The sequence below is a fragment of the Glossina fuscipes genome, unplaced genomic scaffold (assembly GCF_014805625.2).
Source record: "Glossina fuscipes isolate IAEA_lab_2018 unplaced genomic scaffold, Yale_Gfus_2 221, whole genome shotgun sequence".
NCBI classification, from domain to species: domain Eukaryota; kingdom Metazoa; phylum Arthropoda; class Insecta; order Diptera; family Glossinidae; genus Glossina; species Glossina fuscipes.
Window position 1 is genome coordinate 336,578 of NW_023998564.1, and position 16,933 is coordinate 353,510.

Sequence of the window (16,933 nt, forward strand, 5' to 3'; positions counted from 1 at the left end):
ATAACAGACAATCAAGGTATTTCATTCCCAAATAACTCCTTTTTCAACCCATTTGCCATACGCATAGCCGAGTAAGCGAGTATTAGAGCAAAAATGTAAAAGATATAAAAGCTCCACGTACACACAATAATAATCTTCATACAAATCCACAGAAGGAAGTATGTCGTCAGCATAGCATGATATTATTCAGCATAATCTCTCTTACATTTGAAACGTTTGAAAACTTTTCCATCCGATTTTTTTCTTATTTTTAGCGAAAACGCAGAAAAAAAATTTTCTTTCACATTTGATTTTCTCATTTCACCTACCCAAATATTTTCTTCTTCCCAAAGTCAAAAAAATTGAAATCTTTTTCAAAGAAAACTCGCCTACTCCTTGCCTACAGACGGATGTAGTTTTATGACATGTTTCGAAACAATCTTAATTCCTTAGGTCATGTTTTACCACCACATCATTTTTGTATTGTCCTGAAAAATCGAAAACCTAATTACAACTCGCTTTAAACCTGACTTACCGACAATATCAAATTGGCGTTGCCAATCAGCAAAGAGACTTGAATTCGAAATGAAATATCTCCCTATTTCGAATATCTTAATGTTAGTTAGTTCTTAAGCTGCTTTTATTTAATATACAAAATATTTACAAACTAGGTGTGACGCCTTAAGGAATTTATGATTTATGGTTTTAGTTCGTCTTCACAATTTTAAAAGTTAAAAATGTCATCTTTTTTTGTTTCTTTTTAGACCGATTGAAAAGAAGTGGACTTATAAATGTGCGGGTGATAAATGCGTACGATATCATTATTCCGATGTAGTTAAAGGTGAGAAGCGAGTGCCTTTTATAACGTGTTCCATGACGTGTGGCGAGATAAGTATATGGCCACAACCCACTATCAAAACTGCAGTTAGTACGAAATCATTGAAATTCTCAATGGATGATATACAATTACGGTTAGATACCCCGTACAAAGGAGTAGAGAAGCATTTTCGCATAGCATTTGATCTTTTTCTGAAAGATCTAAGACACATACAAAGACTGAATTTGCCGAAAAGATCCGAGCAAGAGCAAGAAACGGAAAGAGAACGAAGCGCAAATAATGCCGATGGTCAATCAAGGCTCTTAACAGGAAATGCGATTGTTGCTAACGATAAGCAAAGAAGTAAGCGTTTTCAATTAGATCAAAGAATAAAAGGTTCCCATGCCCAATATGGTGAAAATATTGGAGCGGCATCAATTTTATCACGAGCATTCAGTACCCGCAAGCAATGTGATATTGATAGCTTGACTGTTAATGTAGTCATACATAAATTTTCCGATATGCATTTAAGTTTAGAAACCGATGAAAGCTATCAAATAAATACGGCATGTAAGTTAAAAGTATTTCATCTGTACATCTGAAATGACTTTAAGTATTAGTTTTTCGTTACCATAGATGAGAAGCGTCATTACCGAGTGCACATTAGTGCGAATACATTTTTTGGTGCACGCCACGCCTTGTCAACATTACAACAGCTAATTTGGTTTGACGATGAAGACAATTTGTTGCGCACCCTCTCCAAAGTCATAATTGTTGATAGCCCGAAATTTCGTTATAGAGGCCTTATGTTGGACACTTCACGCCATTATTTTTCATTGGAGGCTATTAAACGCACCATTGCCGCTATGTCGCATGCAAAACTTAATCGTTTTCATTGGCACATCACGGACTCTCAAAGTTTTCCTTATGTATCTAAGCATTATCCCGAACTAGCTAGCTATGGTGCCTACTCGGACCATGAGACGTATACGCTCGAAGAGATACGTGAAGTAGCAAATTTTGCAAAATTGCGCGGTGTTCAAATAATACCTGAAATCGATGCGCCTGCTCATGCAGGTAATGGCTGGGATTGGGGTCCTAAACATGGTCTTGGAGAACTAAGTCTCTGTATCAATCAACAACCCTGGAGTTTTTATTGTGGTGAACCGCCATGCGGTCAATTAAACCCTAAGAACAATAACACTTATCTTATACTACAGAAGATCTATGAAGAATTGCTTAACGCTACCGGGCCCACCGATTATTTCCATTTAGGCGGTGACGAAGTTAATTTGGAATGTTGGTCTCAATATTTTAACGATACCGATCTAAGAGGCTTATGGTGCGATTTTATGTTAAATACCATGGCCCGGTATAAATATCCCTTATTGCTTAGGCAATTACTTTCAGTAATGTCTCGATTTCTGATTTTAGCCTTAAAATCGCCAACAATCATATCGATCCGAAAGTTGTCGCGGTATGGTCTAGCGGCTTAACCAACACGAAGTGTCTTCCAAAAAGTCATTTTGCAGTGCAAGTATGGGGCGCCAGTTCTTGGCAAGAGAATTATGATTTACTAGATAATGGTTTTAATGTTATTTTCTCTCACGTGGACGCTTGGTATTTAGATTGTGGTTTTGGTAATTGGAGAGCCACAGGTACAGTTAAGCATCTCCAAATAAATATTTAAAGACATTTTTCATAACCGTATTTGTGTGTTAAAGGTGAAGGTGCTTGTTCACCGTATCGTACTTGGCAAAACGTGTATAAACATCGTCCCTGGGAACGTATGCGTTTAGACAAGTTACATAAGAGACAAGTATGAAAACTTTTATATCGATGACTTCCGTTTATTAATATTTGTTTATTTTGTAGGTATTGGGTGGTGAAGTTTGTCTTTGGACTGAGCAAGTCGATGAAGGCCAATTAGATAATCGGTTATGGCCACGTGCTGCCGCATTGGGTGAGAGGTCAGTATTTTACGCGAAGCCAAAAGAGCTTAAAACGCTTATTGTTCGTATGGAGAACATTATAGATTAGTTTAACACTATTGAAGGTGTACTCAAGAAAAGTGACAATATCCCTTCCCATTTTTGTTTTCTAGCTTATATATTGTATAGAAAATTTGTCATTTGAAAACGTTTCAGAAAGGATAACAATTTTTTTTTGTTCCTCGTTGATAGCGATGGAATCAGTTGCCATACGGAAGTTGAAGACAAACTATCGCTCAGTTGCTTAAAAGCGATGTTATTATTAGTCGTAAAGCACTACGAGTTTTACAATGGAAAAAGTAAAGCAACTAAATTTTGGTATTTTGGCAATTGAAGACAATTGTATCCAGAATGTCCAGTATAATTTTGAACATTCTGTCTTTTGATCATTTATAACTTTATGGGGGAGTGACCGTTTTTCCATTAACCATGAATAATAAGGCCCTCCGTTAAATAAATTTAGGAAATTTCAGAGTTATATTTTTCATAATATGTGAACGTTGACAAAAAACCAAATGACCAAATTTCTGTTTAGGGATACAGAGGCGTTTTTACTTTTCTCTTTACTGTGATGATATTCTTTGAGCGTTTTGGACCATTTTCATTAGCAACCTGCATGCGAGAACTTGCTAAATTTGAAATAAATATCTTATTTTTTACCGCACATCCACACACAACACGTAGGCAGACGCACGTGCAGAATTTTAGTCTGATCCAGAATCTATGTGCTGTATGGGATCTTTGCGGCTCTCTTTCAACCTAGCGGCCTTTGTTTACAGCATACATATATTTCAAATTTCATGGCCTACGCACATTCGATTTTTGAATTTCTTCCTTTTTTTTATGTTGGTGCACGTACGTATACATATTCATCGGACTTGACCTGCTGCGAGTTTTTCCTTTTCCCAAAACTGAAACTGCTGGCACAAATATATTATATCTAAGAGGGATTACTTTGAAGGGGACAAAATAGATATCGATGAACAAATAAATATTTTTCGAGAAAAACAAAACTACCTGCGTTTTTGAACATATTTCACCTATATATGTAGTACACTATTCAATAAAGATAGGTTTATGTAAACCGATATTGCGCAGAACTAACAGAACATGTAAGGTAGGGCGATAACTTTTAAACTTTAAATATTCTTTACTAGTTCAAAAATTTTTATGAAAAACCTGACATAAAAGAAATTTATTCCCATTTATAACAATTACTATATTTAAGATCTTCTCTTCTTCGACACAATAAGGCGAACGCAATTTATCGGCTATTTCCTCGTTAACATGTTTTACATTTTATGGGATGTATAAACCATTTTCGATATATGATGGTGAAGATATATGAAAGTTGCCAGATACTTTAGAGATGTTTTTTTTAAAAAAAAAGAGAAGGTTTTTCAAGGCCAATTGTATAACTAACAACTACTTCTTTTTCTGAAGGAGTTGCAGATAACTTAAATAAATGAAGCACAAATAATCATTTGTCGAAATCCTCGGTATAATAATTTAAACTTTATTTTAAAATTCTTAATTTAAGATTATGGTCAGATCCCGATGATGAACACGATATGGACGTTGTACCGCAAGATGTTTTTAAACGTATGTCACTGTTTCGTAGTCGGTTGGTAGAATTGGGGATTAAGGCTGAACCTATATTTCCCAAATATTGTGCTCGAAATCCGGGCGAATGCATTTGATATTATCTATAAGACTTAGTTTAAGTTAAAAATAAAGATAAGCTGAAACAATTAATTTATACACAAACATATATAATTTTTATCTTAATATTATTTTAAAAATCTCTACCTTTATATTCACCACTTAAGAGGCTTTAAGCTAAGCAAACTAAAATAGAAGAAAAACAAATTTTATCAAGATAAGACCTTACAAAGTATACGAAATGTTTTCAAATTTTAATTTTTCTCGGTGGTGGATATAAGAAAAGTTCGTCTTAAGACGAAAAGAAAACAAAAACACTTGTTTTACACCAACCATTATTTCTAAGCAAACGTAAGAGAACCAGGAATATTTTCTTTATATTGAAAAACAAAAAAGAAAAGAAAAAAAACGGTTTCGAATATTTGAAGAATTCCCATAAAAACTTATCTAAAAGCGTTAAGATCATCATGCCATTAAAACGAAGCTGTAACTTTTAAATAAATTCCAGACTAGTAATTTCGAAATAAGTCTTAGATTAAACTGTATCAATCACTAAAACATTTCGTTGCTCTTAGGAAATTCTTTTCAAATGATTCTTATAAAAATTCTAACCTTGCAGAGGGACTCGTCAAAAATAAGAAAAAAATCATTACATAGACTCGATTAATTTTTTTTTTTGTTAAGATTTTTAAGTGAGACATTAAGCAACCAACTACAACCATAACATATACGCACACATAATCATGAACATATTACATATTATTTAAAATATTTGCATAACATTAAAAAGAAAAAAGTAAGAAACGCGAATAGAACTTTCGTGCAACATTGTCAACACTTCAATGAATGTTAGCACTTAAAACTAATCAGCGTAAAATCTCGATAAGTCATGTAGGTAAATCATAGTAATAATAAATACGTATTCATATGTGAGATATATGAATATAATAGAGTAAAATAAATACATGATAATTGTTTCGTTTAAGTGATATCAGTGACCTTAAATAAATTCAAAGAATGTAAATTTATAGTTAAAAATAAAAGAAATATTAAAAACACACACCTAATATAATACGAAGAATAATTGAGGAAAAAACGAATCCTTCGAATACTGTTAACTTTCTTTTTAACTTTTTCCGCCTTTTTTTGTTATTGTAAATCCATCATATTAGTGTTGAATTTTATATTGAAACCAAATTCCTTTTTCAATGTGTTATTGTTTTTGTAAGATAATAAAAAAGAAAGAAAAACGCTTGTACTTATGATTTTAAAGATATATAATAACGCATCTATATATATTGAATGAAATATTTTCGCTTTTAGCTTACAATTATGTTCATAATCCGCTAAGAGAGAGCGAGAGAGAGAGAGAATATGTATTCACAAATACACAAATATAATTGTTTATAGTTAACTTGGATTAATTTATACTAATTTCAATTTAGAAAATTCACATTTAGATAAAATTTATTTGTAAATAAATTAAAAAGAAAATATTTTCAATTTTTGACTCGAAAAAGTCTTCAAATTTAGATAATTAACGCAGTAAGTTTAAAATGGAGAAAAGAATGTTAGAGAATTTTCGCTAACAATAGGATACTATTTCAAAACTAATCACGAATCCAATGGTATAAGTAACATATATTCATATGTTTTATAATACACATTCAAAATTCTCTGCTATTCTACTTTATCAACACTTTTCTTCGAGGGTCACTTTATTTCTTTTTTTGACATCACATACAGCATGTGCATCCTGCATGTATGTATGTACTATTATGAACCAATTTTCACTATCAAGTATTGAAAATTATCCCCTTTGACCATGTAAATGTTCAGTTTTCGTAAGTATAGGTACATACTTACGAAAAAATTCTCATGCTTTGTAATATGGAGTCAGCGGAATTTGCGTTACTAAGACATTGTTTACCGTATGTTTTCTCATTTCAGGTGCTGGCGTATTATTGCAAAAGTTATCCAACAGAAGATGATTTAGGTTGATATCGTCTTGGGTGGAAGTGTCAAACGTAACGACTTGTATTTTACTGCACGATTTAAATTGGCTGCGTTGAACTCCTCTTCCTTGGTGAATATCTTTCCGACTACAGATTTAGTAGGCAAAAGCTCATCCAAGAGCTTGCATGCAAAGGGATTTTGCTCAAAGTGTGCTAAGCCACATAAAGAAAACGGTACTGCCTGGGCGAGCAAACATAAGCAGTTAGCTTCGCAAATCTAAAGTTGATCCACGGGTAAGCAATTAGTATCTCCGAAATGGATAAAGAAGCATAGAGCAGTACCCTTGTCCTAATCCAACTCTTCAACTCTCACGCGATGCCAATAATCATTTATGGAAATCAAATAGATACGCTCGCGCACTACTGATGCTGGACGTTCTTTTCGCTCGACCATACAATTTTCGAATTCATTCATAAGTGGCCCAAAGCGAACATTGTACTCATTACCAAACAAACGACCCCATATTTCGATGTATATTAGTGGCATCGAAAGTTTTTTGACCTCTTCTTTCTCTTGCAGTTATCATTGATATTGATCAAATGCATATTTTTCTTTGCATCCGACCCTTATAGAGGTCGGACATTTCGTTTTTAAAATTCGCTTAATTTTATTTCCAACTTTATTTGCACAAGGACAATGTAAGGCAATAAAGAGCTTAGTGTGCGATATTACTATGCTCAAAGATTCTACCAAAGAAGGCTGTTTTTTTTTTTTGGAAGTTTGATATTTTTTTATTAAAATTATTGACAATTAAGGTCGTTTAAAGTTTTTTACATTTCAAATTGTATATTCACTTCATGAGCGTCAAATTTTGTTTATACTGTAATTAAACAAAGACAGTGGCTGTACAGTAGGATTGTTGATTGATATTGCAAGGTCCACTCTGCTAAGGACGCATACAGATGTAATATTCTTCAGTGCTAAAGAAGAAGAAGAAGAGAATTTAAAAAACTTATTTTTTAATAACCAAGGCTTCTTGTGATCATAGCAACATATGCATTTACATAAATTCTTTATTAAATAATACTCATACATCTACGGTTATCAACTAAATCGGTGGGTATCTTGGATATTATAACAATTAGAACAAAGGACTTTATTCTACATTCATAAGTGGTGAAGGACTTGCTGAGGTTAATCTAAAAAAATAAATAAGATAAATGTACAAGTAAATATAAATATATATATATATATATATGTAATAAAAACGGCAACGGAAAGAAGCGTTTACGAATGCGCATACAATGTTTATTAGAATAAAAAAGTAACAGGAGAAAATAAATAAATAAAAATCTATAGAAGAAGAACCCAAAAAAACATGATAATCATAATTCTTTTACATAACAAACATGTCAATAAAGGATTAGCAAGCAAAAATGAAAAATCATATCATCATCCTGTATAAAGAATGTCTCAAATTAAACCCGATACCTACTAATATAAACACTCTATTGTATGATAAAATTTGCTTAACGTTTCTCTGCTGACTTCTCTTGGGCACGGTAAACGAACATTTTACTATGAAAATTTATTTTGATTTCCTTTTAAGGGGAAGTTTCGTCTCGACTAGGAAGTATAAAGAACTCGTCAATGTGTTTAACGAATTATGCGTCTGCCGGATTAGTGCAATTATCTAAGAGACATCTATTGCAATTTTCGCGTGGGGTCAGTTGAACTTAGCGAAATAATAGAGAGATCATCGTTTGGCTTAAATGCAAGCGCACTTGAACATTACCACGATTATCAATCAGGATATGTCTCCTATTTAGCGATAGGCAGGATGAAGTAAGGAAAACGAGAGAGTTTATGAGATAGTGGACGCAGCCTAATAGGCGTTTGCCCAATCGGTAACTGCCTATATGTTTTCACCAAATAAGCAATCGCTGCAGCTATGACCAAAGTAAGGTCTACTGCACCTGAAATCTGAAGTCGCGAGTGATGGCTCAAGTGACTAACACGCTTTTGGTGTTGCATGATCACTTAAGTGCTTAAAGCTGAAATTGTCTTGTATCGCACCATTGCTTTCGAAAAGAAGATTGAGGGAACTCTTTGAAATAAGTGTCCGTGTCGCAGTGTTTTAAAAAAACCATACGAATTCCCTTAAAAGCTTCGGATCCTGCAAGATGAGCCCGCAAGCCAAACTTTAAAGTTTCGTGAACTGGTGAATGCTGATTAATACCTGCTTTATTAATTATTGCGCGATATTTTTAACCATAAATGTGTATTTGCCATAACAATTAGATATTATTTTTTTATTATATCTTAGAATATATTTTTATAATATTATCAAACCGCTTGATGACAACCTAACCCCTCATTACACATACTATTTGTTTGACAAGTATACGAGAGCACCGCTAAAGAGTTCGATACAGTTATCTGACTGAACGTTCTGAACGGGTTAGTGCGGCTCATAAACTATTTAAGCATTCAAAATGTCATCACACAAGTTTGATAAAGCATTTAATGAAATGTATTTACCCCTCATATATAGAATAATCTGGTCTGGCAGGGATTTGCACAACTGACATTGAAATGTTTAATATAATCAAATCTTAATTTATTTTTTTTTTGTTTTCAACGTAAACAGATTAAAGATTTAGGTACAGAAAATCTATACCTAATTATCATAAGCAATTAGAAGCCCAGGATAAGTTATGTGGAAGTTACTTTATTAGCACAAAACTAGAAGTCAATTTATCGATTTTATTTATGAAAGATCGATCAGGTTATTGAAACAAATTTTTTGCAGTTATTAATGTTCTGGTAAAAAAATATTTTTTCTCATAGCCTTTGAATGGCCCAGTAGGCAAAGATTCTCGACTAATAACTAAATATTAGTGAGTTTAAATCTCAAATGGGATAGGGTTTTCAATAAAGCCGTTAGCTTTTTGTGCTAGTGCTTTAAGAATTTAGTCTTAGAACTTGCCTCTCCGGTTAAATGATAATAATAATAATAAAAACAATTTTGAAAACATATTCAATATCCAGTGATGAGCGTAGCATCTTTTGAAAATATTGACTTAAGTGAAAAAATATTTACACGGGTGCATAATGTTAGTTTTAATTAGTGTAACGTATGCGTGTCAGTAACCACAAACAATGAAAAATTGATTTTTTTAACCCATTTAAAACGTTATTCTTAAATATTTAAAAATGCGCTTAAATAAAGACAAAAGAGAGTATTAAACCTAAATGGCCGCTCTTTTTGAAACACCCTTTGAATGAGAAAGTTTTGCAAAAAGCAGATTTTTTACTTACATCTGTATCTGTGCAATATTATTTAGTTACATTTACACCTACGTGTACATAGACTTGTGTATAAAATTATATAAATTCGTACAAAGTACAAAAATAGTAGTAGTACAAATCGCTTAGTAAATATTTTTTTTAAAAACTATGTGCCACATGTTTTTATTTCCTATTTTTTTAATTGAATAAAAACAATAACATATCATGCACATTTATATATAATAATTATGTGCAAAAAATGATTGAATTTTACTATTTTATTAGAAAATGCATTATATATAAGACGTATACGCACCGTAGACTTTCAGTTCTTGATCTTTGCGAATAATCTTTAGATGGATGGTATCTAAGGCAAAAAAAAAAAAATGATTAGAATGTTTTTCTTAAGTTTTTCGGGGAAATTACAGAAAGACTATTTTCCCTTGCACATTGGGTTGGATAGAAAAAAGAAAAACTTCATTCGTTTTCTCTCAATTGTATTGATATAAAACTAGCACAAATGTTATAGTGGGCTACAGCCCACCATTAAATACCATCCAGGTATTCATGTATCGAACTTTCAAAATGAGGCTTTACATGAGAAGTTGTCCGATCCCAATTTATTTGAAGAGTTTTTTCTTGGGTTAAAATACGCCGTTGTATCGAACTTCATTGTTGCGACCTGCATGTTGAGCGTAAGAATGGACGGAGGGACAGAAAAGCTTAGATCGTTTCAGAGTATGATTCGAAATCGATCGGTATGAAACGCGACCCTGTCACCGCTTCCGTTGCATACATCGGTGCAAGCTTAATGTAATATAATTGTTATACTTTAAGTTGTATAGGGTATAACTATTTCACTTGTATAAAAGTGGATGCACGAGAGATAATGCACACAAAAATTTCCCAGCTTATTGTCATATTTAGTTACTGTTCTGCATCTGTAAGGTGCTTAAGACATAATAGGCCTTTCATAATTTTGCAGCATAAATAATTGAACGGAAAAACCGCACATTTCCTTCCCTACATAATCTATGAAAGAAAAAAAATAGAAAAATTGTTCTCTATCTCTCTCTCTCTCTCCCTCTTTCTCCTATACATTCAGGAGTCCCAATATCGGGCTTTTTCGAACGTAACTGTCCATTTTGGATTGACGGTTCTCGTTATCGAGTTACTTTTAACGAACAGTGAGTTGATGGCATGCATAATTTCTTGCCCGCGAAATAATAAAACTAGAAATCAATTTTCCTTCATTCCACGTGCAACAATAGATATTTAAAGAAAGAGTGCGACAAAATAGTACAATCGATTAAAATAGCTCAGCTCGATTAAAACGGCCCAGCTTCAGCCATTAGATTCAATAAACCTATCAAAGTTGCCATGAAGTAAAGCCAGCAAAGCTTTTCAAAATTCTTCAACAAGTTTGTGGAAAATATTAAAGTTTTGCAAGCTGCCTTAAAGCGGTGAATACACAAAATTCACCACGCCAGCACAAAAGAGGGACATTTATTAAAGCTGAGGTTTATTAATGTAATTAAACTATAATCACTCACTATCTGATAAGTGTGGGATGGTGTGTGTGGGACATATAGTCTATGAAGTAGCACGATCTTCGACATATTAGGCGCATGAAAATGGGTAAACTTAAAGTATTCGCTAAGCACCCAAAAAAACTTAACGGCTACGAAAATATTAATTCATACCTTTGTGCTCTTCGCATACTTCCAGTTCCCAAATTGCGATGTTCTCTCCATCTATCAAAGCGATGGCGCAAAGTCTGCCGTACTTCCGAGTTAAGGAAGCAAAAAAATAAAGATACAAAAAAGCCCTGAAAACGTGTTAAACCAAGAAACGAAACAGTATTAAGTTTTTTTGTTTTTCGTTGTGGGAATTAACGGTTTATTTATGTGTACCTGCGTGCTTATTAGAAACGCTCTGATGATTTCGAATAGATTACGACTTAAGCCTTGCTCAGGACCAACCAAGACCAGCAGATAAGTTATACCAAACAAAGGTATTAGTACCAAGAGAGCTTTAGCTGCTTTCCGATATTGTCTAGTTTCCAACGTGTTAGCCGAACGTAATTTTGTTATGAGTACCTAAGGAGAAACAGAACTGCAACTATGCTAGAAATGCAACTATGAGGTAGGAGTAAGTGAATTGAAAAGTCCAAAACTTGTATGCCGAGCAATCATGACAATTACATACAATTCTTGATTTATTTTCGTTATAGAATAAAAAGCCGTAGGTTGAATACACAAATACACGGTCATATATCAAACAGATAGACGGAAAAAAAGCTGTACTAAATTCAGAAAGTGGCTATGAATCGATCAGAATAATAAGTCTGACTACTTCTCGGTTACATATATTAGTGTAAAGTTATTTGAAAATCATAATGGTGACGTCACAATAGATAACTAGACAGAGTCGGATTCCATTATCCACTTTAATCATATTTAGAAGATCTGCATATGTTTCGCGATCCGCGCCTAACAAACTTTTTAAAGGTATATATATGTAATATTAACGGATATAAGGAAATTAGTGTCCTTTACGCACATGTTTAATATTCCGAGATGAAGTCATCTTGTCCTTATAACGAAATAAATTTCAGTTCTCAAAACTCCATAAAGCGTAGTCATATTCGAGAAGAGCTGCGGTAGAAGACGGTTTTCTGTAATTTGTTCTCTCTTCTCTACGCACTTTAAAAATTACTCTTGCTTTAGCAAATGCAATTAACAGAATATCGCGTTTATCTCTATATTCTGTAATTTTACGCTATGTCGCACTCACCCACATAATTCGTACAAGAAATATTAAATTCAGTAGTAAAACTAAAGAGGCGGGACCTTGAAAAATCCAGTCAACCTGAGATTCACGCATCCATGAACAATCTATAGTTAACTGAAATAGTTTAAGAAAACCAAATATTTTGTAAATTTTTACAAGAAAAAATATATATAAATGTTTATCGTGTTCACACTGTTAAAATAAAACGAAAGAAATTTTAGAAGTGGAACAACAAAATGTCTTTAAATTTCAAGTTTGCTACAAAAGTATTTTCCATGTCCAAAAATATTCTTTACATTTTATAAAAAATTTTTGCATCAAAGAGTTTTTCTGGTTGTGACTGTAATTCTAAACAATTGATCATCACCATTTCGCATTTACAAATGATTGAAAAAGAACCTCGTTTCGCAGTTTATAAATTTTATTTCAAATTGCACTGACTAGAAAATAGAAAACTGATATTTAATCAATTTAGTGATTTGTTAAAAAAATACAAAATGAAAAATTACAATTTGATGCGGGCGAAGTGTCTTGATTTGAGTAAGCAGTTGTGCTGGCCAACTTTTGTATCGCTTTTATATAGGAATATATACCTTTTGTCTAAACGAAAATTCTATAAGTATATCTTCTTAAATAGTATCAAAGTTTAAACCGATACCGACGTGTTCGTTTATGCGTTTATCTGCGTAAAATCTGGGATAAACATATATAGGTTACAGAAATATTAAGACATCGACTTTAGAATTGCCAAAGATACACTTGCATGCAGATTGATATTGGAAATCTGCCAAATACTTTACTCGTTGACGATCTCAAAGTATATTCTATAGATCCTCCAGTTCCCATACAAGCACGAAAAAAATCGAACAGCCAATTTTAATATAAGAAATTCAACTCCAGGCGAATTTTCTTACTGGCTGCAAATAGCGGTTGTGTTGTTTTTGCAAATAATTGGTATGCGACCTAAGCGAACATTTAAAGTCGTCAGCATGCAATTTCTTTCTCTTCTCTTGTCTTCTCTTTTCGTCTCTTTCTTGATTTGAAAAGTCTAAAGTTAATTAAGCCTAAAAAAAAGAGATGGCTAGTCAATTAACTCAAATATCATCCTTTACGGTTATGAATTCAATAATTGAATTTCAAATTAAACAATTCAGTGATTTGTTTTTTTGTTTTTTTATATATATCGCATTTATAAGTTGGATAGAAGTAGAGTGTATAGAGTCCATCAAATTCAAATAAATCGACAATGAAGTAAATTTTTCTTCTTATTATTAATTATATTTTATGTATTGTGTGATTAATGTGAAGAAAATATAGTACATATATTTCAATTTCCAGAATCCTTCATAAAAGCTTGTCAATAATTTTTGCATAATCAAATGCATTCAATATATCATTATATATTTTTTATAATAACAACTTAATAACACTTGCAGTGAAATGAAATCCAACCCTTTTTTTCTCATAGATTTCTCTTATGAATATTTAACATTTACTCCACTTGAATACAGCGTTAGAATACCGTAATCAATCATATATTTCGCATTTATGTGTCGCTTGCTTTCGCTCTTTTCTTTCTCTCTTTCACTCTCTCTCTCTCTTTAGCTACCTCTTTCTATATCTTTTATATTTCATCAATTGCACTGACAATTTTTTCTTTTTCTGAAAGCATTTGCATATATATTACGTTTTTAATTATCATCTTACTGCGGCTGTATAAACACATTTTTATCGAAATTTTGCATTGTAATATATGAACTTTTATTCATTTTTTTTACTTATCGCTCCATATCAGACATGTAAATCTAACACTTTAAATCCTGGCAAGAATAGAAGTTAAGCATTGTGATTTTTTTTTTTGGACAATTGGGAGTTTAATCTAAAATCAAACATTTTAACTGACGTTGGATTATCGGGAAAACCTATCTGATTAAAGTAGAAAAAGATTTTTTTGAATTAGACAAGTTCGCCCTGTTCCTATTGCTGTAATTAGCTTCTGGTTATGCTTTTAGGTGAGTGGATCCACCACTTGTGATGTAAGCTCGATATAGGCTTTAAAAGGTCTTCCTAGCTTTAGCTTGTGACACTTTTGGCCGAGTTATCGAATCTAATAGTTAAAGCTGGATCTCTATGTCAGCTACCAAAGCTTTAGTTGATTGCACAATACTGTCACGGGCATTATCTCCCTGCTTCGCACTTTTGGAAGTCCATTGCTGTACTTCGAATGAAGAGAAATTGGGTTCCGGTTCTAATACCATTCCGTAGGCAAGGAATCATTCATGACTACATATTTCCGTCAAGCTTGCGTTCCAAGACTTTATTGACTTCTTAACTTCAACTTTTAATATTTTCTTTAGATCGGCTGAATTATCGACGTCATACTCAACGAAATTACTGAGCAGTGCATTTTTATACCCTTATATACGTTACTTATGGTACAAGAATATTTTGAGTTTGAGCGGACGTGTGCAAAACCCAGAAAGACGTGGCGTAGAACCATCTTTTATTATACCGATCCATCTAAACTTGTCTATCCGCCTGTCTGTCTTACAGCTGCCTTGAAATTTTCGGATAGATATTAGATCTATCGAATCTAAGCTTGTCTGTCCGTCTATTTGTCTCATATCTGCCCTTGTATTTTTGTGTTTAACTTGCAAGTCACAGTTTTTGATATAGTTTCATGAAATTTGATACACGGGCTTATTTTGGCCCAAGGACAAACACATATGAAAATTGCGCAGATCGGATCACTGTCACTTCGAAACCACTTCAACTTATTTTGAAAAGTCACTATGTGAATAACTGTCGGGTGGATTAGGCAATTTAATGGTGGTCCCTGACCCCCTATGGTCACATTACTTGCTTTAAGGTAACTGATAAGAAAAAATATGTATGTCGCGCTTTCTTCACATTAATTACTTGTGGTTAATTCAGTGCTTTTATCTTTGAAATGAGAGTACAAATCTTTTTTGCAATTGAACGATAGGCTGCATGCGCCTAAACAAACCCGTGCACTTATAAAGTTAAGGAAAATACTCCAAGTTTTACAATATGAGATAGATACTTTTTTGTTGAAACGAATTTATTGAAAGCATCAGAGCAAAATCGCCTATCTTCTTTTCGAAATGCTTACGCTTAAATAACTTGTTACACTTACCTGCTTAGTTAGTATGTAATTTTCAACTTTTGATATTTATAATAAAATAAATATTTTTTATTTTCATAACATATACGAATTCACTCATTAGTTATAAGCATCAAAAAATTTTCCTCTAAACTAAACGCAATTTCCGTCATAACTATGTTATTTATTGTACAATGAAAGTTCAATTAACATATATCTTTTCTAAAAGTGTATAAAAAACGAATTGAAACATTATAGTCGGGCATAGCCAACTATTCGATATCTTGCAAAGCTTATTTTAATACAATTCTACAGGTATTTTTATTATAAGATATCAGAACATGTATTCGTCCAAGTTAAATCTTCATTAGACGATATTTAAAATGCGGACCTATATAGTTTCCCAGTAGATTACGGTAAATTTGTAGTTCATATTGCCGATCCAATTTTTTCATGTTGATTTAGTGAGGTAGTAATTGTTGATGAATAACCACTTTTTTAAAATAAGCCTTGCTTCGGGACGTATTATACTTTTTTTTTTTTAATACAATAAATCACTCAGGGGATTGTTCCTATACGTGCAGCACGGTAATCTTCACGAAGAAGTGGAAAAAGAGGTAGAGATAATGCCGCAGACTGAGAGATGTATTTTCGAACGGCAGGAGTTATGCCTTTACTAGCCAAGCTAGCACCGCAGTTACGACCGGCCGTGCTTCCTAACTGCTTGACCATATGCGTTAATTGTGTTGGTGCAGTGCTGTTGCAAATCAAGTTTTAAACTAAGTATACCTTAGAGTCTAGGAAGTTAATTGTGCCGTTGTGGTGATGGGAAATCATTTTCTAAACTATAATTGCCTAGTGTGTCAAATAGGTAATTGTTATTCGTTTTATCGACTTACTGTAGCTACTACCAAACATCGTCACAAAACGTGTTGAGATTTGAATCCACATATACGTACTTGGTAGCCGCCACCCTTATCTAGTCCGCTATGTGGCGGCCTAATCGAATCCATTGCTTACACATGTACTTCGGCCAAAAAATGTCAGTATATTAAATGTCACTATAACATATCGATACAGGGAGCATGTATACACGGGTGCACATCAGATAGAAGCGCTTGAAGCGATTGATACAATAAGAGACGTGTCCTACTGTAGTCTCTATGTGTGGTGTGCACGTCCGCATCAATGCAATTGCTTTTATTCTACAGGTAGTGAAGGATATAATTATTGTTATATTTTTTATATATATGAAAAACAGTGGGTGCTTTGCAAAATAATCAGTTCAAGTCGGATATTTTCAAAAGATATCAGTAGAAA

General features: G+C 33.0%; 2 protein-coding genes across 12 annotated transcripts in view; one reads left to right on the forward strand and one right to left on the reverse strand.

Moving 5' to 3' along the window:
- LOC119642170 (probable beta-hexosaminidase fdl) overlaps window positions 1-5,170 on the forward strand; it is a 47,763-nt gene extending 42,593 nt beyond the window's left edge. For all 3 annotated transcript variants that reach the window (XM_038041164.1, XM_038041163.1, XM_038041165.1), the window contains exons 3-8: window positions 744-1,366; window positions 1,433-2,168; window positions 2,231-2,454; window positions 2,521-2,615; window positions 2,672-2,766; window positions 4,328-5,170. In XM_038041164.1, coding sequence (XP_037897092.1) covers window positions 744-1,366; window positions 1,433-2,168; window positions 2,231-2,454; window positions 2,521-2,615; window positions 2,672-2,766; window positions 4,328-4,487 — 1,933 coding nt within the window. In that variant the 3' untranslated portion in view covers window positions 4,488-5,170. The remainder of the gene's footprint in view (window positions 1-743; window positions 1,367-1,432; window positions 2,169-2,230; window positions 2,455-2,520; window positions 2,616-2,671; window positions 2,767-4,327) is intronic.
- A 2,158-nt stretch (window positions 5,171-7,328) lies between these two features.
- LOC119642198 (diuretic hormone receptor) overlaps window positions 7,329-16,933 on the reverse strand; it is a 39,707-nt gene continuing 30,102 nt past the window's right edge. For 5 of the 9 annotated variants that reach the window (XR_005247978.1, XR_005247972.1, XR_005247976.1 and 2 more), the window contains 6 exons: window positions 12,493-12,603; window positions 11,610-11,795; window positions 11,400-11,524; window positions 10,013-10,063; window positions 7,470-7,604; window positions 7,337-7,385 (listed from right to left, as the gene is read on the reverse strand). Coding sequence is in view for 2 of the 9 variants with exons in the window: in XM_038041227.1 (XP_037897155.1) it covers window positions 7,562-7,604; window positions 10,013-10,063; window positions 11,400-11,524; window positions 11,610-11,795; window positions 12,493-12,603 (516 nt within the window). In the remaining 7 variants the exon portion in view is untranslated. Of the gene's footprint in view, window positions 7,386-7,417; window positions 7,605-10,012; window positions 10,064-11,399; window positions 11,525-11,609; window positions 11,796-12,492; window positions 12,604-16,933 lie in introns of those variants that run through there. The other 4 variants (XR_005247973.1, XR_005247977.1, XM_038041227.1 and 1 more) reach the window with 4 other exon arrangements.